General features: G+C 39.6%; 1 protein-coding gene across 1 annotated transcript in view; it reads left to right on the forward strand.

Annotated features, from left to right (window-relative positions):
• Positions 1-27,706, forward strand: part of COL4A1 (collagen type IV alpha 1 chain) — a 137,658-nt gene that overhangs the window by 39,673 nt on the left and 70,279 nt on the right. Inside the window, exon 2 of the mRNA XM_036300534.1 lies at positions 20,148-20,210. Coding sequence (XP_036156427.1) covers positions 20,148-20,210 — 63 coding nt within the window. The remainder of the gene's footprint in view (positions 1-20,147; positions 20,211-27,706) is intronic.

Here is a 27,706-nt window from a genome sequence, read left to right on the forward strand (position 1 = left end):
CCTATCAATATGTCATGAGTATGTTATCAGATTTGGAAATTTTTCTCAATTAGTCCATTTCATTTTTATGACACATTTAGGATGACTCTAATCTTTTTTTTTTTTTTAAATCATTATTACTTGTCATTCATATGGACTGAGTCAAAGGGCATCCACCATATACATGCACATTGCCAATTTGCTCTAAAATAGAATGTTTTCAAGTGTTTGCAAGATTAATATATAGTTTTCTAATATTATTTTTGCACTTTCTTTCAATGTCAAACTCTCTCTGATCTGATTGTGTATGGTGCTCACGTGTCAGTTTCTTTGATCTTTTGTGAAAGTATAGATGTGGGTCATTTCTGAGCTAGCAATACAAGCTTAACTGTATACAATGTTGGCTAAGGACGGGGCACTCTCTTACTATGGGAACTGTGGCTTACCTCCTTGATCCTTTAGCTTTGGACTTCTTTGATAGCCTTAGTTATTTAGAACACATCCCAGGCCTTTCTGGCTTTGTTGGTACGCGACTGGCCTGTGTAGGAGAATTATGAAATTCGCACATGGGAAAAAAAATCAAATTTTTATTGCAGTTGACTCTTCCCTCTTTCATCTTTTTGTGATTTCCTACCTTCCTACCTTTCTTTCTTTATCCTGCCCTTCATCTCACTGAAGGAAAGGAGGTCATGCTTCACTTGGCTCCCAGATTGCTTACATTTCAACTTGCATTTGGAGCTTAGCTGAGACCTGAGAAGGACATGCAAAGTTATCTGAACCCTCAAGGTTGAGGGTGAGACCATGTTGTCAAACCCAGTGCCTCTACAGAGTGCCTGGCATTCTAACACACCCTGGTTTTTAGTATCAGATTAGGAGGTAAAGAAAAATCTGTTAAAACAAAGTAGGATACAGTAGGAAAAGTGTCAAAAGAACATCCAAGAACTCAAGGGGCCTTGCTCCCTGAGCTTATCTGGTCTGGGGCCAGTGGCCCTGTTAGCTCATAGCTCTAGAGCAGCGGTTCTCAACCTGTGGGTCGCGACCCCTTTGGGGGTCAAACGACCCATTCACAGGGGTCGCCTAAATACATCCTGCATATCAGATATTTACAGTACAATTCATAACAGTAGCAACATTACAGTTATGAAGTAGCAACGAAAATAATTTTATGGTTGGGGGTCATCACAACATGAGGAACTGTATTAACGGGTCGCGGCATTAGGAAGTTTGAGAACCACTGCTATAGAGGATATTGTCCCCCGTATCCTCAAATGCCTGAGTAATGGGATGTGGGGGTAAAGAGGGGAAAGAGAGGAAAGAGAGGGAGAGACTTATATTTAATACATTTGAGTCAGTGGACCAAAGTAGTATGTGAAGACAGTTTACTTTCTAAAAAAAATAAATTTTTGGATTTAAAGAATTAATTTATGGGACTAGAATTGCTATTTCTTGATTTATTCAGAAAAGGGAGGCATGACAGTGCATCAGTGGACCAAAGTAGTATGTGAAGACAGTTTACTTTCTAAAAAAATGAATTATTTTTGGATTTAAAGAATTAATTTATGGGACTAGAATTGCTATTTCTTGATTTATTCAGAAAAGGGAGGCATGACAGTGCATCTGTCAAAATACATTATTTTAACCTTTTACTTCTTTCTCCTCCCTCCCTCCTCTTCCCCTACCCTCCCTCTGTCCCTCTGAGGAGTTATCAGAAACTTGTATTTGGATCTGGGCTGCAAGGGGGTAAAGAGGGATAGTTGCTAAGTTTCAGTTTTCAGCAGGGGCCTGTGTAGCCTGGGCAGTTGACTGAGTTAATTCCAGAGGATAGAATTAATGATTCTCCCGGGAACAGCAAACATGTTCCTGAGAGCTGAGAGCTTACATTTATGGTTTGCAACTCCTTCAAAGTTTAGTCTATGTTCTTCCCATGAATAAGGACTACAGTCTGTGGGCCTTCGACCTCAGAAACTAATTAACCCAGACTCGTGAGAAGTGTGGATTGAATGCCAACTCAGCCCTTGTACTGAATTCCTGATTTGGAAGAGGGTGGGGGACATGGCCTGGGGCATCTGTTGGGAAAGTTGTCTTAAAGTGCATGCTGGGAATACAGCTGCTGCCCTGCATTACTGCCAAACAGCTCTCGGGATGAGGATGTTCTGAACTTTGTCTTTTGATACAACTTTTACAGATGTTTGGGCTCTGAAAAAAAAAATCTGGCCTACTTATTTCTTTGTTGAAGAATAGTAAACATTTAAATTTAATTTTGGATTTTTTTAAAGATTCATAGTTAGATGTTTATTTTTACTTAGTCCTAATGTACATAGCCCAAGCTTACATTTCTGTACAATTCATAAAATAACCCTAATAAGTGTTTGCAAGAAATGATCTTCAAAATAATACACCATTTCAACTATTTACATTTTCATTAATTATGCAATTGGTGAAATTTTTATTATCCCACACATGAGGTAAAATTAGTTTTTCATTCATTAGAAAAATAACATAAACTCCATTTTGATGATAATACAAAACTTGCTCATTTTTAATGCAGGTTTCAAAGTAGGTTTGTAAGGGGGAGATGTTCAGTTTCCCTTAATGATCTGCTTTGTACTTGTTATCGGGAATGATTGGGTGATTTCCCAGTACTTACTGATTGCATAGGACTCTCTAGTTTCTCATCGGAGCTTAAGTTCCCAGTTGCAAAGTGCTAGATGAAGTATAATATCATTCCATAAAGTGTCCAGATGGTTTCCTCTCTGTCTTGGAGAAGGATATACCGTGTATTTTTTTTTACTCAATTTTCACTGAATGCTTTACACTTTATATCCATAAAGGATATATCTTTCTTCTGGAAGGTTGAAGAGCTGGTAGGGTTGAGCCAGCTAGAGCTATCTGCGGGGGAGAAGTTTGAGTCATTTAATTGAAATTCAGATTCATAATTTTGAGTGCAGGACTCTGGCCCGCCACTCTCCACTCTGAGGAGCTCCTTGTGCTCATGAAGTCTTGTGGAGCAGAAAATGTTGTTTGGTACTTTGCAACACTCGAAATGAAGTAAAGATTTTATATCCTATTCCTTGAGAGGGGAAAATCATTAGGATTGAGTGGAAAATTTAGTAGGGCAGTAGATCAAGACAGTTTGGAAACATAGACCCTTAACCTGGAAATTCCAGGTAGGTGCTATTCATTAGTGCAGCTGAATCAGGAGACATGTGTTTCCCCTGAAAATGTTTTGTTTATACTTCCCTTCCCATTGTCTGAACTCCAAACCCTGTGCACCGCATTTCCTCTCAGTACAGTGGCATGATTATGGGATGGAAAGCGTCTCAGAGGTTGTTGATTTCTGTGTAATTTTGTCCAAATAAAGGCTAGAATTCAGAGTGAGGAGGAGAGATGAATATGAAGATTTTAAAATCCCATCCCCAAGTTATGCACACATTTTTGGATGTACTATAAGTAAATATACATCAACTTGTATAGTTGGATAGTTTAGTTATCACTAACCTGGAGGGGGGCCAGCATGTTTTGAAGTCAGCTTCATACTGTCATCTGTTGGGAGGCTTGATGGTTCAAGACCTTCGTAGAGGCAGCTTATTGTGGAAAGAGCCAGGGCTTTGGGATCAGGCCACCGTGCAGTTGTGTAGTTCTTATCCCCGCCACGTCGTGGCTGGTGATGCTGGGCTCTCCAGATCTGTGGAACTGGAGCACCTTTCATGGTTTGGTGATGATTAAATGAGAACCTGTTTCTAAAGCTCATATTAGGTGCTCAAAAAAACATTGGCTCCTTCCCTTCCTCCTCCCATATAGGTTCAAAGACAACACACTCCATTTTATTGAAATTTGGTGTAGAACCACATGCAGGCAGAATGGAGGGGGGAGCCATGGGCTCCTTGTGTGATTTTGAAATTCTTTACCAGGACTCTGTGTGTTCTGGCTTCTCACTTGTTCACAGCTGGAATGTGGAGCCCATTCTGCCCTGTGGACTCACTATGTGGTGGTCTTGAATGAGTCATCTCACTGTCACCCTTGAGATAGTCAGTATGTCCATGTGTGGCTCTGGCCTCCTTAGATGTCTTGTTCAGATGCGTGCTGAAGTTCCTGCTACGTGACAGGCACTGGACAGGGCACTATGCATGAAAATAGGAAGAAATGTGTGTATTGTTAGGAGACAATGTCTGGCCAAGGGCCCAAATGCCTCTGCACTGATTTCCCTCACGCCCGCCGTCTTTGTGTGGCGAATCTCATAGGGAGTGGTAACGCAGTTTTCAAACAAAGTTTCTCACAGTGATGACACTCCAGCCAGATGCCAGGGTCAGTTCCCGCTGATGCAAATCCCTGATGTGTGCCTAAATGTCTTCGTATCCCCTTTGGGTGGATTCCCTTGAGGACAGTGGATATCAGTGCTTTCTAGGAGTGATTTAAATAGAGCCATCTCTCTGCATGTTGTGTCTTCCTTCTTGGTTTATGAAAATTGAGCCTTAAATACATTTTGAGGAATTTGAGGAGATACTTGATTCAAAGGCTAGGGCATTCTTGGGCTGCTGGAGAGTCAAAGAAGTACTTAGGCTTTCTTTTCCTAAATATAATAAATGTATGCATGCATATAAGCATAACCAATGGACACAAGACACTGGGGGGTAGGGAAGGCCAGGGGAAGGTCAAGGGGAGAAAAAAAAAGAGACATATGTAATACTCTTTGTAATACTTTAAGCAATAAAACAAAATTAAAAAAAAAGAAATGATGCTGTACACCTTAACTTTATGCAGTGATTGATGTATGTCAATCCCCCCCCCCTCACACACACACACACACGCACACACACGCACACACACACACACACACGCACACACACACACACAAATGGTAGTGCTCCAGGAGAATGTAGCCACAGTAAGTAAGGAGTGCCCCAGATCTGGTAGGTGGAAAGGGAGCAAAAACATCAACAGTTTTTTTCAGAGAATCCGAAATTAGAACCAAACAGCATTTGGTTGCCAATTTTTAGAGAAGGCAGCCCATTCTGTAGGAATGTGAGGAAGGCTTATGTGAGCAGAGAAGTCTCTGGTGGGTTCATCTCTCCCTCCCAAGGATGACAGGCTGACTCTTTTGATTGGCATGAATCTCTAGCAAGAATGCTATTCGGAGAGCATTGAGGCTTTAAGGAGAGTTAGCAGAATTTTTGAAGAAAACTTTTTTTAAAAAAACCTTTTTCTTTTTGTGGTAAAATATACATAATTTACAACTTGCCATTTTAACCATTTTTAAATGTACAGTTCAGCACCTTGAAGCACGTTCATAGCCATCACCTCCCTCCATCTCCAGAACTCTTCATTTCCTCCCACTGAAACCATGCTCATTAAACAGAGCAATGCTAACTCTTCATGTCAGTATGAGACCCCTGAACTCCACACTTAGCTCTAGGAGACTAGGAAAGAGGATATTGTCTTGTAGTCTCTGTGGTGAGACCTGGTCTTTGTTAAATGATAGCACTAAGGACGTAGGAGCTCGCTAAGTGATGGGCCCGTCCTCTGTGGAGAGGTTACTTGTAGTGTAACAAGCGGGTGGGGGTGCAGAGGTGGTGGTGGCATGGAACAGAAGGGTAGTCCCCAGCTTCAGAGATCAGGATAGAGATTTAAGATTGGGTCGCAAGGTGACATAGTCTCTCAAGGGCAGCAACATTCAGAGGAACTGGCAACAGCTGCACATCTCACACATGGAGAAAAAGGAGCTGCCTGAGAGTGTGATGTTTTGGTCAGTGGTCCTACCTGGGCAATGCATGTCAGTTGACAGTAGTCGACCTCTAATTTCTGTGTTCATGACATCAAAAGAATTCAAGAAGAATGCTTGACTCATTTCAATTTAAAATTGTAACATTTTCTCACGTTCTCAACACATTCTTAACAAGAAACTTTTACTTCTACTTTTTTTATGGGCCAAAGCATTTGAAAACCATTCACAGATGACTGGACAGTGAGTTTTTCCTCTTCTTGGTGCAATGAACTGTTTCAGTAAAGATTTGCTCTGGTTTTCAAAGGAGGAAGGCCTGTGTTATGTCAGTTTCCTGTCTAGTCAACAGAGTAAAACAAAAGAGGAGAGATGGACCGCTTGATTCCTTCAACTCCTTAGGCTAAAATAAGATTTCCCTTCATGTGTTTTGCTCCACCTAGATTTTGTGGACAAGCCTTTTTAGAAAAGCATTATTATTGATGGAATACTTTCAAACAACTTGTTCTAGATTTGCACAAAGTTTAGAATAAACATGTTGTGTCAGACTACAGAGTGAATCATGGGGTTGGTCACCGATGGAACCACCTAATTAGGGCCAATTTGCTAAAAAACAATATAAATTAATTATGATTGGGTGGATGGAGGAGGAGGAAATGATGGTTTGTCTAAGAAAAATAAAGGCTGGAGAGTATTGCCTTAAAAAGGTAAAATACACAAATTAACGAAATGGAAAACCCCCAATTATGTGTGGTTCTGAGAGTTCAGTAAAGTGCACACAGCAGAAATCACCCCAGGGCCAGAGGGAAATGACAGAACCCGCAGTGGGCCCTGGCACCCAGATGTCATGCTGAGGACTTTGACATAGTGCAGTGTGCTCTGGGCTGCTCAGTATTGCCAGTTAATGTGAACCAATAGTTCATGTGTGAACCAATAGATCAAGGCTGCATATACCCTATGTGTATTTTTCATTTTTAACGCTATGAAATGCATCTACCACTAAAACTATACTGAAAATAACTTAATTTTTACATTTTTAAAGATTTAATGATAGTGAATTTTTAAAAGAATATATAAAAAATATATTAAAACCATAGTGTTATTATTATTATTTTTCGGTATGGTAAGATTATCAAAAACTCCAGTTAAATCTAAATTGAAATCTATGGCTGAGAAGCTAGTATTTTTAAAAATTTATCAACTTGTTTTGCCTATTTTTATTTGTTGGATACTAGTAAAAAGGTGTTACACTGTAATCCACTCAACCAGTCTTCTACTTCATATGCAAAGACAAGTTGTGGTTGAATAATTGTGCAGCCTGAGTAAATTTAACCTTTGAGGAAACACAACCTATACTATGAATTCACTTCTTGTCAGTCTTTTTAAAGATATGTGGAGGTAAGACTATGGAAGGAATTTTCAATCTATAGCGCTCTATTCAAAATACATTTCATTCAGATGGTTGTGGATTGGATTCTGTTAACTTTAAGTACATTTCAATCACATACCTTTTAATTTAATTTAGCATATGTAGTAAGGGATACACGTCTGTTAGTCTCCAGTTTAGACCTAATTCATTGTCTTAGTTGCTGTATCACAGGACCTAACACATAGTAAGCCATCAATCAATCTTAATCACATAGGTGAAAATCCTTATAGTTATTCTCCGAGTAGCCTAATCAAAACAATATCTCAATTTCTTTTACTGGCAAAAACAACTGGATTTGTCTGATTTTAAAAGAAATATATATTTCTAAGTTGAGGGTGATGTAGAAGTACACTGTGAATTGATGAAAAGTGAATAAGTGGTTTCAATAATTTGCCTATCATAAAGGAATATTTTCAGGTATATACACACAGAGACATACACAGAGACATATAAAGCCTATACTTCTCTGTGAAAGTAGGATCAATAGCAAGCACAAAGTTTATATTACAAACAGTAGTAGACTACAAATATATGGTTGGCCTGGACATATTGCAATTTCTATGTTAATTAGGATGCTATTGATTTTTAAAAAATAAATGTATTGGGGTAACATCAGTTAATAACATGTTTTAGGTATGTATGGTATTGATTCTTTACATGAGATTAATTTATGACCCCAAATCCCTTTAATAATTCAAGAGAACAGTGACTGTGGCCACACAGGAGAGATTAGTGTTGGAATCTAACAACTAAGAACAAGTAAAGAAAAAGCAATTCAAAACAATGGCGTTATCACCTGGTATTGTATCTGCAAGTCATAAAGTGAATTGGAAGTGGAGGTCATTTTTACCATCTTGTCAAATCAGCTATTTTAACCCAAAGAAAAATTTATGCTGATGCTCTTAACTGTCAGGTATTCTATTTACAGAGAAAAAAAATTAACCGATCATCATGAATTTGATTGCATCATTATTATTGTAATATCCTAAGGATTTTATTTTTCATGTAATGTCTGGCCAGGTTCTCCTTTTGAATAGATGTATTAACTTTTGGATCATTCATATTTAATTTCTTTCAAGAGCTGGTTTAACTCATTGCTTTTGGGGTGTCTTTCCCATATTCTATGCGGATAATTCCCTCTCAGTTCATTTGCTTTTGTTCTTGTTAGTTTCCCCTCTTGAGTAATGCCTTGCTCCCTCAAATGCAGAAATAATAATGGACTGTTCTAAAAATAAACCTTTACTTAGAGATTGACATAGAAATTTGAACTTTGGAATTGACATTTTATAGCAAAGACATTAAAGGTTTTCAAAGAGAATTAGCTGCCTGTCAGCATACAAAGATGATCATGAAAATGTGAAAATATAGTTATTAATAGCACAAATATGGTTTCTCTTTCCAGTGAGATAAATGACACCAGAAAGTATTTGTTTTGAACTGTGTTCACTATTTCACCCTGACTCAACATGGATTGTGTTTAATTAAAAATTCACTGTAAGTGGTAGCAAAAGGCTTTCTAAAATTTTTTAGATGTTAACATGCTTAATATAAGTGCTTTGTCATTAGAAAAAGTATTTTTATTTCCACAAATCTTCTAAAACTGTTGTATTGTATACGCAGTATGTAATGGGGAAATACTAGTAAGTATCTAATGAATGTAAGTGAGAAAATAAAATAGGGCTGTTTGTATGTCATTCAAATCAAAGGACCAGGGAAATGGAATGAGTTATATTGTCCATATTTAATTTATTTTATATTTATTTTTCTAATACATTTTGAATGACTTAAGTCTGATATGTATGTATATATATATATATATATATATATATATATAAATTAGCTTGGAAAAAATAAGAAGGTTTTTACAAGTTGTAAGACATGTTGATATACATATGTAGTATTACATTTGTCAAGGGATTAGACCAGCGATTTTCAATCTTTTTCATCTCATGGCACACATAAACTAATTACTAAAATTATGTGGCACACCAAAAAGTATATTTTTGCTGATCTGGCAAAAATTCACACCAGACAGCTCTTGTTATGCTGACAGTTGTCATTTTTAAATGTGATAATCTAAGGGAAAAGAGGACGGTGCTCCTAGTCAGGTATTGCATGTTTTAAAAATTCTTGTGGCATACCTGTTAAAAAATTACTGGATTAGACCATTTGGTTTCAACAACTTACGGCTTCAATTTTTTTTTAAGTTTTAAGAGTAGGGCTCTCTCTGCTCGGGAATATAGTGGGGAAGTGTGGTTTGAAAATGATGACTTTCACAAGAACCTCAGAGGTATCTCGTGGCATCATCTCATACCCACAGTGTGAATACCACAGCATGTCATTGGGAAACCACGGCTTTGACCAGCAAAAGTTCAACTTCCTTCTGTGGTTTACCCCATTTTTTTCTTCTTTAGCCATAAGTGTAGTACTTGTGTTTTTAGGTAGGTTATTTGAAAGCACCACTTATGGCTTGCAAAGTAGCATTTTAGGTCCACCATCCATTATCTTCCATAAAGGCTCGATGAACTTGTTGAAAGTTTTAGTTGTGGCCCTGCTGGAGGAGGTCACATAGAAATCTCCCAGAGGGTCTTTGACCTTCTGTCGAATGCAGAGCGGCATTGCCACACTGCCTTTCGGAGTATTCGTTACTCCACAGAGTTTATTACGTGAAATTTCATTCCATGAAATGTGTTTACATTTTGCTTGCGTTTTCAAACTTGGTTTTAAAGATTAAAGCAAGTGTGTGTCTGATGTTTCCCAAAAGTGATTCCTCTGAGTTTGAAGGACTGTACTGCAGCATTTTAGAATCTGTCATTTATAAAGAGGGCAGATCCTGCCACTTATTTTTGAAAAGTGTCTTTACAAATGAGTCTGGTATTTGAGACGGAGTGCAGGTATGAAAATTACACTTTAGCTTCATTCTGACTGGCTGGGATTGGCCTAAACATGCATATTTTTCTGAAACATGTCCCATATCTGACAAGAAAGGTGAACTGCTGTGATTGCTATCATAACAGGATAGTGTATAGTCTCTGTGCAATGCAAGTAGCAGCAAATTAACCAATATTATAATGTACTTGTTTGATGCATAGTACGTGGTTAGATTCTATCCAACAAGAAAGAATATCCATTTTACTCTCCTTGGTACTGAAAATATTCTATGTCTTTCCCCGTCTTGGAGCATGGTGTCTAGCTCTGTTAGAGCGGCATGCAAACCCTTCATCATATGACTGAAATCAGCGTTTTGCTCTGCACCAGTATATGTTCCTATGATTCAATCCTCTGGAGATTGCTCAGTATTTCTCAACCCTCCGTACCTCCCATCTCCATATTGGTTCACACTACTTCCTCCCTCTGAGATGCCTATGTTTGCCATCCCAGGCTCTGACATCTCACCCAGAGTTCAGGGTTCCATGAACCTGCCACCTCTATGAAGTATATGAAGTGTCTGGCCAGTCTCTGACATGGTGTGGTTACTAAATCAAATGCTCATTCTCTTCTTCCATCTTTATCCCTTTCTCTCAGTGTATTATCCCAGACCAAAATTATTTTTCCTTCTTCAGCACCTTGCATTTTTATAGCAGCAGTAATAATCATCCTCCCAAGTTATTCAGTTTTACAGCTATTTTTCTCCTCCTAGGCTAAAATGTGCCTGCAGGAAGAGACCATGTCTTATTCATGGCCCCTCCCACCACCTAGGACAGTACATGAACATCGAGCAAGTTTATGTTCAGGTCAATAGCTCTAGTTGAACATTTCATGGGTGGGGGGAGGTTGAAATGATTGGCTAAAATGAAGTTTGGGGATTGTCTGCTGGATTAACAATATTTCTTGCATAAGGATTTACATTATTTCTTGTATCGATGAATATAATCATGACTTAAGTAAAGTTTGAAGAATATGAAATACACAGCATGACATTGGAATAAAAATCTTCACATAACTCAAAAACAGTTTAATTAAACCAGTGGTAACAAGATCACCCCCTTTTTTTCTGAAACAATATTTTAAATCAGTACTTTCTTCCAAGATTAGCAACATCTCCAACCTCCCCTGTTACTTCCGTTTGAAAAATGTTTTGGGCTCTGTTCTGACTACTGGCAGTGTCCCTTTTGTGCCCACCATCTGTTCCACTGGCCAGGTGTTGTGTGCTCTTGGTCTATGCTTTATCTCACCTTTGCTTCTTTCTTATAGTAATGCCTACTTTCTCTCACTACTCCAATAGGATCTGTGTCCCTTGGACAGGGCCCAAGACTCCCTCCTTGGTGTGTCTGTGGGACTGCTCACCTCTCTTGTGGGGCGCATTGTATTGTAATTTCTCACTCCTCATCCCACTTGGTACCATGTTCATCTCTGCATTCTCTGCATTAGGGGAGCCTGGCCTATGCCAGGTGCAGAATAGATATTAAGATCCCATCATCCTCTAGGTCAGATTGGGCACTGAGACTAAGCGTAAGTGGACGGATGACTCAGTCCCACCTGGGATAGCTTCTGTTCCTGCTGATGTGCCCTGTGAGAGCTGGACTTGGGATGAAATAAAGGTGGATATCTGAGTGGCAGCAGCCAAACTGGAGTGGGGAAGGAGCAAAGACTGGTTTGTATTTTGAAGCCATAGAGAGAGGAAAGATGTGAAATAAAAATAGCTAGAAGAGCTCCATGTACTCTAACCCAAAAGAGGAGTTGCACATTTTTCCAGAGTTGGAGGAAATAGTCCAACTTTTTTTTTCATGCCTGGCTGGGTAAAATTTGCTGTTCTTCAGAGTGGCTGGAAAATGTTTATTTGTGGTTCTCGTTAAAGCATCTTTGATGGGATGAGTCAGTGTGGAAGGTGGGGGGACTGGAGGGAAGGGAAGGTGAAGACTGGATTGGAGGGGAGGGGGAGCAGGTGAGAAAAGAGGTCAGGGAACCTGGAAAGAATACCTAAGGTGAGAAATTTACTGATGAAATATTTCTCCCCGAAACTAGGAAAGTTGAGTTTCACCTAGGGCCAAAAAGTCTCTACATCCACTCCTTTGCCCTGGACAGTTGCTTGCTCTTTGAGAACTTTCCAGGGAGCGTAGGAGGACCCCTGGGCTGGAAACTTGCTCAAGTCTACTCCTCTGCATTTGTACATCAGGTCAGTGAGTCAGCAACTACCAGGAGAGCCCCCGTGACTTCCCCAGTTCAAACCTCCAGGCAGCGTTTCTACCCGTGGGTTCCAGTGGACACACTCAGCCCACCAACTCATTTCACACACAGCCAACGGCACTGTGGTCACATGTCAACTACTTATCGTCACATCTGTTTGCAGCTGGACTAGACCAGTGACCTGGAGGTGAAATGCTGGGCCTCGTTGTCATTTCCTACAGCCCAGCCTATTCCTAGGCAGGGACATTTAATGTCCACCCCCACTGAATGGAGGAAAGGGAAGAAAAGAAATGAAAACGAATCAACAAAAAAGGTCCGATGGGGGAAAGCAAGAACAGAACTGCAATCACATGTTGATGGTCAGAGGAGCCAAGCAAACACCCTCATTTCATCAACGCATGTTGTTTTCTGGGAGCCCCGCACAGGCCCTGCAGAGTCAGTCTCTAATGAGAAACAGTCCAGCATGCATTTCACATGCACAATCCTTAGTCACACTATGAGAGAGAGAGAGAGAGAGAGAGAGAGAGAGAGAGAGAGAGACCGCTCATTAGAAGTTCAGTTTGTTTCTCCAGTGTTTCATGTGAACTTATTTTTTTTGCCAAGAATGTATCAACACTCGTAGTTGTTTTCAAATTAGGGCAGAAATAATTTTAAAAAGTAGTAAGGGTGTTCTGTTTTCATGTTTTCCATGATTGGATGAAATGGAAAGGTTATTTAATTTAATTAAATTCTCCTTTCTGTTGAATTAATGATGAAGAATTATTTCCACATCTTTTGAATCACATCTATCTTACATTTCCCACAACAAAATGAAGATAATGTAATGATGAACCAGCACATGGACTCTTAAGCACCCTTAAATCTGCAATGCCAAGCCTATTTTTGGAAGTTCAAAAATGTTGTGCAAATGTAAGCTCTTTAAGAAATTATTATTTGTACTTCAACACTTGGCCATTATTTTGCTTTCTATTTTTTAAAAATAATTTTATAATTCTGTGCACACTTTTAGGGGGATACGTTTTATTAAAGAAATACACAGCCCAATGCATCTTGCGCAAAGGGAGCTCCACCCATGAAACAGAAGCCAGCTTGTGAGCCAGAATGTTTCCAGAAGCCAAGAAACCCCTTGAGTCTCCTCCCCGTCACTAATAGCCCCCAAGAGTAACCACTATCCAACTTCGTTTTGTTTAGTTTTGAAATTTATGTCACCATAAATGGAATCACCCAGTGTGTTCTTTTGTGCCTGGCTGAAGTTTGCTCAGTATTATGTTGGTGAGATCCATCCATGTTGCCGCCAGGGTGTGCACAGTGTGTAGACGGCTCCAGTGTGTGAACACATGCCAGTGTGCATTAATCCGTTCAGTTGTTTCACATTGGGGCTGCTGTGCATAGTGCTGCTATGAACACGCTTGAGTATGCCTTTTTTAACAATTGAAGTACAACAAAAAGAACAAAATTGTAAGTTCATAGCTCCAGGGTTTTACAGATGAAACCCATGTAATGACCACCCTGATGAAGCACAAAATGTTTCCAGAAACCTTCCTCGTACCCCTGTTAGTCAACCTCACCAAAGTCACCACTCTTCTGACTTCTTTCACCAAAGATAGTTTCACTTGTCCTTGGACTGACAATAGTGGGACCATATGGTGTGCTCTTCTGCTAAAAAAGTTTTAAGATTTTTTTTCAGGGCAATCCTCTCGGGGTGGGGATGCATGGAGGTGTAGCAAGTCGTTTTCCAGAAACTCATGGTAGTAAACAAAGTTTTAAAACAAGAATAACCACAAATAGCATATGCTAAAATCACGATCAGGGTGGAAGTCAGGATATAAATACTTAAATCCTCCACATATACTCTATATTTTTATGATGTTTTCTTATCCAAAAGAGTGTTACCTGTTGTTTTTTGTTTGTTTTTTTGATGGTCATCTTTTATATACCACACCAGCATGTTTTGGTAATGAAATATAATTTAAAATGATAGAATTGAAAAGCTCAAACTCCAGCAGTATGTGATAAGGGCAAATATAGTTTAATTAAGATAGTCTTAGTAATAAAAATACATGAGTATGTCTTTTGATGCACGCCGGCAGGTGTCACTGTGGGGCATCCATCAGGAGTGGAATTGCTGGGAAGGCTGTGTGTGAGTGGGGAACTGCCAAACAGTTTTCCAAAGTGTTCGGCCCTCTTGAGAACCGCCCCCCCCCCCCCCAGGCGGGTCTGAAAGTTTCACTTTGGTTTCTGCACGCTTTTAATTTCTGCTCAAGTAGCCCTAATATATATTTCTTTGTCTCCTATATTTCTTTAGTTGGATGGATACTTATTCAAAAAGATTCCCTGAAGAAGTACTACCACCAGAGAGAAAATTGGGGCAGTAATATCACCACAAAACTATTTTGACATTTTGCACAGCATCTGGAATGTGAAAAGGAATTTGAAAGATAAGCTGTTTAAACTTGGCAGATCTCCACATGTCCCTATTTGGTGGGATATGAAATACATAAAAATTGTTAAACGCTGTGATTTAAAGACCTCCCATCAGAAGCAGGAAAAATACCAGAAAACTCAGGATTTCACTCTGCTTAATTCATTCCTACAGTAGATGTGTCACAGATAACAAATTGGCATGGTAGTGCCACCCCCCACCCCCTCTCTCTCTCTCTCTCTCTCTCTCTTACACACACACACACACACACACACACACACACACACACACACACACACAGAGACATCAGTTGGCATCCCTTAGTTAAGTAAAAAAGGTACTCTCCAAACAGAATTGGCCAACCTCCCCTTCCTGCATCTGCACCACGTGGAGCTCACTTTAATGCTGAGAAGAACTCCCTGTTGGTCTGTAGATCAGAGAAAGACCGGAAATAGGCTTCATTTCAAATTAAAGTCATTGACCTCCATCATTTCCCTTCCTTCTTTGGCACGAATGCTCTATATCGTAAATCTTTGGGAATTTTTAGAACTTAACATACTTTATCGGATTAATGCTGATGATTTGACTTTCTGAAAATCTTTAATTGGAGCATGAAAGAAAGTTTGAATAATATGAATTGCCTTATTATACCCTCAAAAGTATAAAGAAACCCATACATAATTTAAAAGTTATTTACTTTAGGGGTTATTTTGTTGTACCTTTCGCAGTCCTTTTGGATTATATTATTTGTTTGTGTTTCAAGTTGATCCCTGCTATTGAAGAAGTGTGTGCGCACGTGTATCTGACAGAATTCACTGAGAATGATGCATTTTTTTCTGTTTCAAATACAAAAAATTCAGTTCACATTCCATCTGGAGGTCACTTATTCTACTCTCATGGTAAATTATTGGCTGTATGGTCTACTGGAAAGAGTCTAAAAGGACTGCCAAGATTGATGTGGTTTTCGTTAAATTTTTCTACAGTTTTAAGGGTATGAATGACAATGTTTTCCCAAGAGTTTTCTAGGGTTCTCTTTTCTCCATTGGTCTGGGTAACCCTCGTAGGTTTTGGCCATCAATGGTTTACTTCAAGCATGCTTCATTTATTTGACCGGTGTTAGCCTTTGAGTTTGACATGCTTGGTCTACTTCTATAAGAGAGACAAAGACTCACAATTCTTTGACCTTTGGGATCTTCATCCACATTCCTCATGACTGATTTCGTCGGATTTGGGTTAAGCAATGGCCTTATGGAAAGAAAGCACAGGCATTGCTGTAGGGACTTGGAGCTAATTTCCTTGACGTTAGCACTCCAATGAGGGGAAAGGCAGAAGGAAAGAGTGTATGTACTTCACAAAATGTACAAGTTCTTCCCATTCTAGAATCTGAAACAGATGAGATGGGAACTAGTTGATGGGGCCCAATTTATTTCAGATGTTGGGGAAAATGAGCAGCCTCATAATTCCCTCAGATGTGCAGCCAGTAGGGAGCTGTTGAGTCTGTGAGACTGCGTATATCTTTTGATATTGCTGAGAGGTCCAGATGCAAAATGTAATTCCTCAGGAAGTCAAGAAATTTATGACATAGCCTTTAACATGTAGGTCACCGAAGAAATTGTGAATCTGAGTAACGCCTATAGTTTATGTGCCCTTTCAAATATAGTCATTCTAGTAATTCACCCAGAAGATTAAAATTTGCATTATGCAAGACTTTTATTTTAATTAACTATTTTAAAATCATGCATGACACCTGATTAAAAGGGCCATGCATGACGCTTGGAGTGTCGTTCGTGTTCTTTTTAGCAGTGTGTTCTTGAATCACAAAATACCAATCTATGCTAAGGTGATAGCCAGCACGGGCCATGATGTGACAGTGACTTTAAAGGACCAGAACAGTGATATTTTAAGATAGATTTTACTTAGCAAAGTAAATGTGCAGCTTAAGATTTTTGTTTGCTTTCTAAAAATTAGGTTTTGTTTTGTTTGTTTTTTACAGAGGCATTTACATACTAGGCCACCCAGACGTAAAGCAAACATCCTGGTCTAAAAAAATGCCCTTTGTTCTGAAAAGTTGACCATAATTTAAACGTTTTTAGAACTATTGATTCTTTGGAATTGCCTTCTAGGGCCTGAATTGGTACTAAAATTTCCCAAATGAATAAAGCAGATAAGGAGCCATGAATGTCTTTGGTCCGAGAATTGAGAAAATTTTGCTTGATATAAGCTGGTGGGGACAGGATGATGGTCCTTTATTTCTATGAAGGGTTAAGCAATGGCCTTACGGGCCTAAGAGCCTATAAAAAAGGCTATAGTCCTTCATTTATTTTTAAATTTTTTAAAAAATATATATTTCTTTATTGGTTTCAGAGAGGAAGGGAGAAGGAGAGAGAGATAGAAACATCAATGATGAGAGAGAATCATTGATCGGCTGCCTCCTGCACGCACCCCACTGGAGATTGAGCCCACAACCCAGGCATGTGCCCTTGGCTGGAATCGAACCTGGGACCCTTCAGTCCACAGGCTGACGCTCTATCCACTGAGTCAGGCCAGCTAGGTCTAAATTTTTATTTATTGATTGACTTGAGGGAGGAGAGAGAGGAGAGAGAGAGAGAGAGAGAGAGAGAGAGAGAGAGAGAGAGAGAGAGAGAAACATCGATTTGTTGTTCCACTTATGTATGCATTCACTGGTTGCTTCTTGTATGTGCCCTGATTGGAGATCGAATCTGTAATCTTGACGTATCTGGACAATGCTCTAACCAACTGAGCTACCCTGCCAGGGCAGTCCTTTATTTTTCATTTTAGATTTTCCCCAATGTTTGTCATGACCTGAAGTGCTGTCCAAAGCAAAACTGATTATTTGTTACCCCCAGACTAGGTATGTTTCTGTAGCAAAGACTCATGAAGCAACTTGACCCCAACATCCACAATTGTGCCCCTGTAACCTCTTATCTGGGGTCCCCTGTCATTAAGGCATTTACTGATAGCTTAAGGGAACAGTTCCAGGAAATTCATTTTTATAACTTCCCTCAAATTAAATTAAGATAAGCCTCTGAGATTTTATCACCAGAGAAAAACCAAGAATTACCAGAAAGTCCTTTTCGGCTTAAGCCATTGGATTCCCTAATTGGAAGTTTTAAAGAAATGTTATTGAACTCTGAGTAGAAAAGCCCGCACTGCTTCAGGCTGTTGATGGGTTTCTGCCAACTAAGTCTGCGTGGTAGGTAGGCAGTTCCTATTCGGACTATACAAATAAATGAGCCTTCACCTAGTTGCTATTTCCTTCCTGTAGGAGTGGAATGGAGTTTAGTGGAGTTCAAAGAGCAGAGGTGTTTCTGAACCTGGCTCAGAAGCAGGAACGATGTGGGGAATGAGGTAGTAAAAGAGAGGAGGCCAACCTGGAGCTTCTGACTTGGCGCTGCCTCACCTGTTGGGCTTTCCTGGTTTGAGGACTCACCTAGCCTCTCTGGGCAGCTCCAGGGACCCATGCACCCCTGAGAACCTCTACTCTTCTCTACCTAGTCTGGAATCTGGAATGGTCTCAATCATTGCTGAGTTCCCTTTTTGTAGTTTTCCCCCACAGTGATGCTATGCAGTAATACACTGTGAGTTGACATGCCAGTGGATTATTGTCTGTGGTTGTTATTTAAGGTTGATTAAATGGACACTACCATCACCACCAACAAAACGACAGTAATCGGGTACCTACTACTCTATTTCATCAATTCTGAGATGCCCATTCATTGGTGTTTTAACATTTCTGAAATTGGGCAAATCTAACAATTGATGATGTGTCATTGTTCAGTCAGTGTTGTTCTTCATTTCCTAATGTCAGTGTTACAACTGGTGTAGTCTCAGATGAAACACAATCTATAGCAGGCTCATGGAGAGGGTCTGGTCCGGCCCTCAAAGTGCTCTTGGGGTGTTGGGGAGACACACATGTAAAGGGCTATAAGGAACATGATAAATGTCGCAGTAGAGACATGTAGTCAACCTTTTATGGGAACTCATGTAGCAAATAGTGCTCACCCGGAGATTGAACAAGAGATGGTGATGTTGAGGGAGGCACACCTCTTGAGTCTCTCAGTGCTTGTATTTGTGCATTTTGGAGCCTTCCAGAAGACATGTTTAAGATTTCAGCCTCATGTATTTGGTCACCAAAACCCAGAATGTGAAGCAAACTGCGAACGAACATGGATTGATTAAAAATGTTAGGCCGTTATGAGAGTGCATGCTGAAAATTGCCCAAAATGTGATCCAGGGAAAGAAACAGAATCATAATCTCAGGAGTTTGGATTGCTGTCAATTGTCTCCATTTCCAAAATATAAAATTAAGAAGAGCTTACTGTCTTGGAGGGACTTGTTTAGGTTTCACGAATAAAACAAATATCTTCTGATGCAACTTAAAATAAATATCTCCATAGCAATGGAGCTAAGATGAGTATACTGTTTTAAAAAATAGACTTCACCTGATCACAATATGATTAACAGTATGGTTTTCTTTTTAAGAAATTTATCACCTGAAACAATAGCTACACATTTTATCTCAGATTTATAGGCTCCTGAAAATTATTTCTGTCATACCCGCTTATATTCTGTCCACAATACCTCTGCCTGTTTTGGTTTAAAATTTTGGTTCTTCTAAGGAAATTGCAACTCTATGTAGGTACCGTCATATGTTTGTTTACCTTTTATTGTGTTGGAAGTTTTACATAATGGAAGTTGGGTTCTAATTTGAGGCTCATCCCTGCATATTATATTAAGCCTCCTAATTCAGTTTTCACATCTGTAAAATGGGGATGATAGCTGACTGTAGCACTTGAACACATTAGTTCCCTTCTTCTCTAGCTTGAATTCTTTTCTGTGCAATTTTAACATTGATTTACATGCTAGAAATGAACTACAAGGGACATTTTGTTGTTGAATGTTCTTTAGTTGAATATTCAAGCTTTAATTGGGTTTAAAAGCAGTTCTTTAGGGTTTGGGCTTAAAAATAAGCCCCTTCATTTATTTCCTCTTTGCCTAAATGTTGTTTTGCATGCCTGTATTTCCCTGGGAATGAGAGGGACGAAGCATGGACTCTGCCCTGCTAAGCCACCGTCCTGGTCTCACGTCTTAAACTCCTAAAGCAGAAGTGTGACATTTTCATCGCCTTGTGTCCTATTAACATAATCTCTTAGAAAGTCCACTTCAGAAGTATAAGTGACAGTCTTCACTTTGTGGACTAAGTTATGCTTTGATGCGTCCTACCCCAGGATTGCTCTTCTATCTATTAGGTCAAGAGAGATGAACCATAGGACAAATACATGACAGCCCCATTGGGGCAAATCTGGATGTCACATACTTTAAGACTGTGCCCATAATAACAGGGTAGGACTTTCCCCATTGAAAGGTGAAGATGCCAAAATCATTTCATTTCAGATGTGGACCTCAATTTGCAAGAGTTCTTCTATTTAAAGACTTTTTTCCTCTTCTTCCAGGGTGGTGGATGTGCTGGCTCCGGCTGTGGGAAATGTGACTGCCAGGGAGTGAAGGGACAAAAGGTAAGTAGCCAAAACTTAAATAACTACAATTCCTTTTGAATTGCCATCAGTGTGGAATGTATTAGCAACTACATTTAAGCTACCAAATAATCAACATTTCACGTTAAAACCTTATTATTCTTTTAATAATTTCCCCAGAGCAGTGCAAATGAAACAAAATCAGGTTCAACATTGTTGCTGAAGAATCTTAACAGTTATTCTCCAAAGATTGTACTAATTAGTGGCAATTAATGTAGGAAAAGGGATTTGGTTCATTTTCCTCTTTTGATTCTAGAGGGAACAGGTATATTGGAAGAAAGTCTGTCGAGTCAACAGTATTCTTTGGAATACTGTATAAGAGATAAACTTAGCCTTTTTCTGAGAAAAGAAGAATGTTTTATGGAACCTGTGGGCTTTCTATTCAAATTAGTATTTTTAAAAATTTTTAAAAATCATTTTTATTTTTCAATTACAGTTGAAATGCAATATTATATTAGTTTCAGGTGTACACCCCAGTGAGTAGACCTTATAAAACTTACTAAGTGATCATCCCGGAAATCTCAAACCCATCTGAAACCATGCATAGTTGTTAGAATATTACTGACTGTATTCCTTACGCTGTGCTTTACACCCCCATGACTACACTATAACTATCAATTTCTACCTCTAAATCCCTTACCTTTTTCACCCATCTCCCCAGTTCCCCTCCCATCTTGTAACCCTCAAAATGTTCTCTATATCTGTGAGTCTGTTTCTGTTCCGCTTGTTTGCTTATTTTGATTTTTAGATTTTAATTTATAACGTCCTTGTCTAGATTCATTTACAAAAGACAGTAAATATTTATTGTTTCCCAAACGTAAAATGAAAATATTTTTTTCTAAGCAAGCACTTCTCCCTCTCGTTTAAACACCAGGGATCATTTTCTTTGAAAGGCTTTTCAGATATGAGAGAAGGTGCCTATATGGTTTTTATGCAGGGATAGTGTAGCATCCTAAACCTGTCTGGGAGTCACCATGGAACCCAGGCATGGCAGTGGGAAAACATGGCCAATAAACCAGTCCGCCTCCCATGTGGTGGGAGCACTCGGCGGTTGGTGTCATATGGAAGGGAGTGAGCCCCAGGGGACCACTGCCTGCTTTGGGGAGTTGAAGGTGTCAGCCGGGCTAGCACGAGCGTGTTTCTCTCACTCATGGCCTGCTGAAGATGTATGGGGTCCCAGACTCACACTTTTGAAATTCAGCGAATTCTGTTTTACAGAAAATGGTATCATTTCTTTTTAACTACTTGCTGAAATGCCAACATTATTCTTTTAAAAAAGATGCTGACAGTTGTTGACACTAATATTACCTGGATAGTTTTTGAATAAATGGAGGATATGGAAACATTTTTATGTCTTTCATTATCAACTTTATCACCTCTAATTCATCTTCAGGGGCTGTCCATTCTCTTCTTGGGGAATTTTTCTAGCTGGGTCCAGTGTGCATTCTCAAGAGTTGTTTTAAAGTAGAGGCAACTATGTTCATAAAACAAAGGTCCCCCACCCCTTTTTTAAAATGGTCTAGCTCTGTGATGGCGAACCTATGCCACACGTGTCAGAGGTGACACACGAACTCATTGTTTTGGTTGATTTTTTTTGATAAATGGCATTTAAATGTATAAAATAAATATCAAAAATATAAGTGTTTGTTTTACTATGGTTGCAAATATAAAAAAAATTTCTATATGTGACACGGCACCAGAGTTAAGTTAGGGTTTTTCAAAATGCTGACACGCCGAGCTCAAAAGGTTCGCCATCACTGGTCTAGCTTGAATTACACACAAGCACAGAGAACTAACAAAAAAATCCTTAAAAGTATAAAAAGTAGGAAATGAAAGCCGAGGTTAGCACTACGTTTTTCTTGCAAGGTAAAGCGTCAGGGTTTGGAGAGGGGCCGGCAGAGCTAGCATTTCTCTCTCTTGAAAAGCACAGGGTCCATTCCACCGACTTCAGAGCTAGCATTTCTCTCTCTTGAAAAGCACAGGGTCCATTCCACCGACTTCCTGGATTTCCACTCCATTCTAGCAGCTGCAGGCCTTGGTGGCACCCCACATGGCCCTGGTGGTTTTCAGAATTCTTTTCTGTCCCTACCTTTTCTAGTCAGATTTATTTTAATTTTTACCAGAGTAGATTTATCCATGTCTAGCTTTCCACATATTTTCAGCTGACTTTTTCATAACTTGATGACAGCTAGTCAGGGACTTGGCCCACTTCAGTTCAGAGTTGTCCCAACATTTTTAGAGAAGACAGGATCACATCTGAGTTATAGACAGCACCTGGTACCCAGCCTCACAAGAAAAGGGTCTTAAAACAGTCGTCCCCTCCTCCCCCAACACACACACACACACACACACACACACACACACACACACACACAAAACACAACAAAAAACCGAGCCTTGATGAAATCCTTGCTGTGGCTTCGCCTCTCCTCTGGTCCAGGTCTCTGTGTATCGGGACACGGAGACATGCAGCGGGCCCTGCTTCCATGTGGGCTTGCAAAGGACAAGGGCAGGAGAGTGTCGAGGGAGAAGACGTGCTCTTCGATGGTGATACTTTCTTGTGAGGAGGGCTCAGGTCAGCTTGCTGCTGCAACCTCCTAAGCCTTGAAATTGGGGAACCACAGAGCTCCTGTTGGACTGGATAGAAGGCGTAGACTTCTGTCCTTCCTAGAAAGTCAGTCAGACATCCAGTATCTGGGGCCGACTGGATCTTTCCTGGCCTGCCGTTGTTCCCTCAACAGTCTCCCTTATTGCCTATTTTCAAATTTTTTCTGTTATTGTAAAATAAAGACTATTTAACTTCCGGGGAAGCTATAAATTAATCCATTCAAAGACTAGTTATTGAATGGATTCAGAAGGCCTCTTGAAGTCTAGGGGCATAGCTAACTGATTTAGAATTATATCCTTTTAACAAAACCAGAGATCTATCTTTTGTCCTCTTGAGCATAAAGATTTCAGGTCCCGTGGTTCACATAACATGAGCAAGGAAGCGGCCCTTCCTCCCACGGAAAGAGGAAATTTTAAACTTCCACTAATTGTCTTGGAAGTGATGTTAAAATAATTAGTTTAATGGTGTGATACACCTAGAGCTTGACTGAGCTTTCAGATCTGGTTCCATTTCTCTCTTCCCAAGGTCAGGCAACAAAGAAATTTGTTTTTGGCTGGCAGGTCAGTGAGAGAAGTTGGTCTTTTGCAACTGCCACCAACTCCAACCCATTCTCAAAGCAAGTCCTAGACATGCTAATTGGGTATAAATGCAAAATGAATAAAGGGTTTACAATCACAATTTAAATCTAGTGGTTCAAATTGCAGACGTACTTTTGAGCTACTAACAAATGTCTTTAATTCTCATAGAAGTTTTCTTGCTGTTCTCAAATATCCACAAATTAAATTAATTTTGACTTGTATGAAAGAATAGGATAATAGGATCACATAACCCAGAGAGAAGTAAAGTTACTTAACTGGGACAGAGGGTTACTGCCTTAGAAATTTGGAAATCATTGTTTCTGAGACATGTCTTTTCCACATCTCCTTGAAAAACACTTTGATACATTGGCTGTTTAGAATCCACCAGTGGAAATTGGAATATCTCCAGTACAAATTGCCAAATCTCTTTTGGCTAAGTCCTGCTTTCCATGGAGATGTGATTAATTGACAGAATGACTTATATTCTCCAGAGAGCTAAGTAAACGTTAATGCGGCAGATCCTTGGTCAATTTATAATCTCGTAGTCATCAGTATAATACCAGGTATCTTATTCTGAGTTCAACAGTTAGATTCATGAGTCTTTCACTGGATTTTAGCGTCTTTGCTGAACTGTTTATTTTCCTACTTCCCTGGCTGGCCACTCATCTCTTCAGATGTTTTCTCTTAGGTAATTAATTTGGGTTTGTGCACAATGGCTTTGTGTTCTTCCTGAGGCCTCAGCAGTGTAGGAATGTTATCTGCTTAAACTGATTAGGGATTTGAATGCTTGTCTACTCAGAAATAGCCAAAAGTTTAAGCTCCTCTTTTGCTTGATAACCTGATTTTCTCAGTTGTTTGAGATGATTGGAAAGGCTACACTTTCCCAGAAGTTACTGCTAAATACTTGAAAATTAACTATATTTTGCTAAAATAGAGTTTGCATAAGAAGTCTTTAAAGTATTTTAACCAAGGGAGTCCATGTTTGTGTAAAGCTGTCATTATATTCTAAGACCCTGGAGTGTCCAAAAAAAGGAACTTCAAGTTAGACTAGAGAGGCAGGGCATTTGCACATGAAATCAATTAACAAGAGTGAATTATCAAGTTCTAGGAGAAATGAAAGAGCCAACAAATGCTGCAGTTGTTCTGAGAAGGGAGTGATCCCTGTGACCTAGGTTCTAGGTCCTAGAGCCATAAATAAAGGGACAGCTTCTTAGACAAATAGGATCCAGGCAAATTCTGTGTTCACTAATTCACCAGACTTGCTTGGATATAGAATAGAGTCACCTCACCCACATATGCATAAAGATACATGCTGAACTGAACTACACTAATCAGAGAAAGCAACTCTGTGGACAGTTGATAGATGCTACCATAGAAAAAGTCTGATAGTTCCTGACTCTTAAAAGGGACATTCCCAAGCCACACAGTCTTGGAAGCACAGAGTCTTAAATAACCAAAATTATAGTGATTCTAACGGATGCTGGGAACTGCGTGGGTATCTCATATCTTCTCAGAATACTTTAACCTGCTGATAGCCAGATCCCTGCCAACAACGTGGGAAAGAAGCACATTATTCTGTTATTACTAATTAGATGGTGTATAAATCGCAGTCCCTCTCCACACGCCGGGTCTGCACAGCAGTAATAGAGTCATCAGAGAGTATAGTCCCAGATTTGCATTCAAGGCAGAGAACTTCAAAAATGGAATTTCTGTCTTTTTGCCTAAAATGTGTACCTTATCTGATTTGAAAAGGTTGGAGAAATCTGGCCAATCTGGAAGTAATTCTGTTTCTGGCCCTGGAGATCTAGAAAGAAGTTAATGTTGCTTTAGCACTAAGTTTGTGCAGGATACTCTTTTCTCTTATTATGGTAATTGATTTGTAGCTTTACCGGCTATTTCGCTCCTTTATACATTAACACAGTCGACAGATATTCGACATCATTCCTACATATACACCTGTCTGTCTGCGTGTTAACATTAAATTATAGCCCCTGCTTATAAACGACAGATTTTGGCCAGGAGACAAAAATCCTGGCTTTGGAGTATCAGAGCAAGAAAGAGTAGGGGACTGATGTACTGGTATATTGGACTTCTACCTAGGGTCAGGCATGGTACTGAACGCTTTTTATGCTTATTATGTTTATGCCCATTTTAATAATCCAGGGTTTCTCAGCTTTGACACTGTTCCACTTTGGATAGAAACATGTTTTTGTTGTGGGCAGTTCCCTGTGCACTGCAGGATGTTTAGCAGCATCCCTGGCCTCTACCCACCAGATGCCAGGAGCACCCTCCCTCCCCCATCACAAATATCTCTAGATGTGGCCGATGTCTTCTGGGAACTGGGGAAAGCAGGGAGTAAAGTCAGCCTGGATCAAGAGCCACTGCACTGGCCCAATCTCTTATAGCGAATGAGATGTGAGTAATGGGATTTAAGTGCTATCAGAGCTCTAATCAATTTCCATTCTTCAAGATAAGAAGCTCCAGATCTGAGAGAATCAACACAATGAACTTGTCGTTCAGAGTATCCTCGAGTCTTGAGCCAGCTCCTGCTGCTCTAAAACCGAATCTATGGTGTATATGCTGATCCCTGCCCACCTGCCCAGGCACACAAACCTTCTGAAGCCTTTCTCTGAATGGGTAGTGATGGAGGGTTGTTGGAGGACCACAAAGAAATGAGCCTGTTCCTCCGGGACCATGGGAAGAACTCCCAGTTCCTGTTCCAGGGGAGCATCCACTAGGGCCTCCACCCGGTTAAACAAATAACCACAGGGAGCCACCTTGTCTTTGATATGAAGCAGATCATAGGTTATCTGCCAAGTCTGAGCCCCATCCCCACCTGAGGGAGGTCAGGGGAAGCCCAACCCAGAACAACCAGCTTTTATTCCATCCCATTCAGGGCATGTTTATTCTGTACAGCATTCAGAACAAAACCCTGAGTGGAGGGCATGCAGAAGTGAGGATTTCTTAGGCTTGCCTCAAGAGATGCAAGAGCACGTACATGGTGAGGATCGGCCCCTCCACTCCCTTCCTTCAGGAAATCCTGGCATATACTCTGTCCTGTAGGGAATTTCTCACTCTGCTTACAAGGCAGTACCTTTGTTACTTAATGGGCATGTTTTCTTGGTTTCCCAGGAGGCAGTTGATCCATTCTGGACATAGTCAAAGACTATATCATTAACAGGAACAGTGCTCTGTATGTTATACTTTATTTATCAAGTAGTTATTCTCTTTTCATTCCAAATTATTCTTAGTATTATAGATTAGCGTTATTAAAGAACAAGATTATCTTTCTATTATTTTTTTATCAGGATACTGAAAAAATTCCCCCATACATTAAATTATATTAACCATTGTTTTGAATGTTAAAGGTGTCATATTTCTTCCTGGATATTTAATTTTTTTTTCCTGAAAGTAAGCATTTTTGTGTAGACTCTTTGAAACTTTGGATCACTGAACTGATTTGGACTAATAATGAATTACTACTAAGAGCAATAATTTATGTATAAAGCACTTACTCTGTGAGAGGCACTGTAGTACATTTAAATTAGTGAAAATTTCAAAACCTAGTCTATTTCAAAAGACATTCCATTTCCTTACTTCCAAGAAGTGAAATATATAAAGTAAAAATGTAGTCAAAGCTGCTACTTAGTATAAAATATTAGGAGGCTTATTTAATAAAAGTTAAGATTTGTTTAGTTAGTGCATCAAGTGTATTTGAAATTACTTCTAATATTTGTGAGACTGATTGGATATCTTTATTTTTATGTATTTTGAGCATTCACGCAAGTCAGACAGGTCTAGTTCAGCCCTTCCCAAACTGTGATCCTCAGACCACTTTGGGTTGTTAGTAGATGTTTCTTTTGGGACGGAATATGGAAGAGCGTTCCAAGAACAAATAAGTTTGCACAACACTGAGTGATGGCTAAGTGGATGTTTGTTGCTTCCACTCTAGGACCTTTGAGAAGCTTCTGAACCTTCTGGGGTACAGTTCCCCCAACTTAGTTGATCACAGACACCACTTATTTCTCAAGTCAGGAACAGCTTTCAGGAAAAGAATATTTTGTCAAGTAAAAGCCTTGATTCCAGTGTGAGTCCCAGTATCTGGTAGCTGAGGGTGTTTCATCAAGTCATTCTGATCAAGGTAACCTATAAAAAAAAGGGAAATGACCTTTGATCCTCAAAATTTCTAGTGTTGCTCATAGGATCAAGTGAAAGATATTATACGTAAAAGAACTTGGAAATTTAAAATATCATCTGTGTGTAGTTGAATTGAAACGTTGTGATAAATATGA

The sequence above is a fragment of the Myotis myotis genome, unplaced genomic scaffold (genome assembly GCF_014108235.1).
Source record: "Myotis myotis isolate mMyoMyo1 unplaced genomic scaffold, mMyoMyo1.p scaffold_m19_p_3, whole genome shotgun sequence".
Taxonomy (NCBI): domain Eukaryota; kingdom Metazoa; phylum Chordata; class Mammalia; order Chiroptera; family Vespertilionidae; genus Myotis; species Myotis myotis.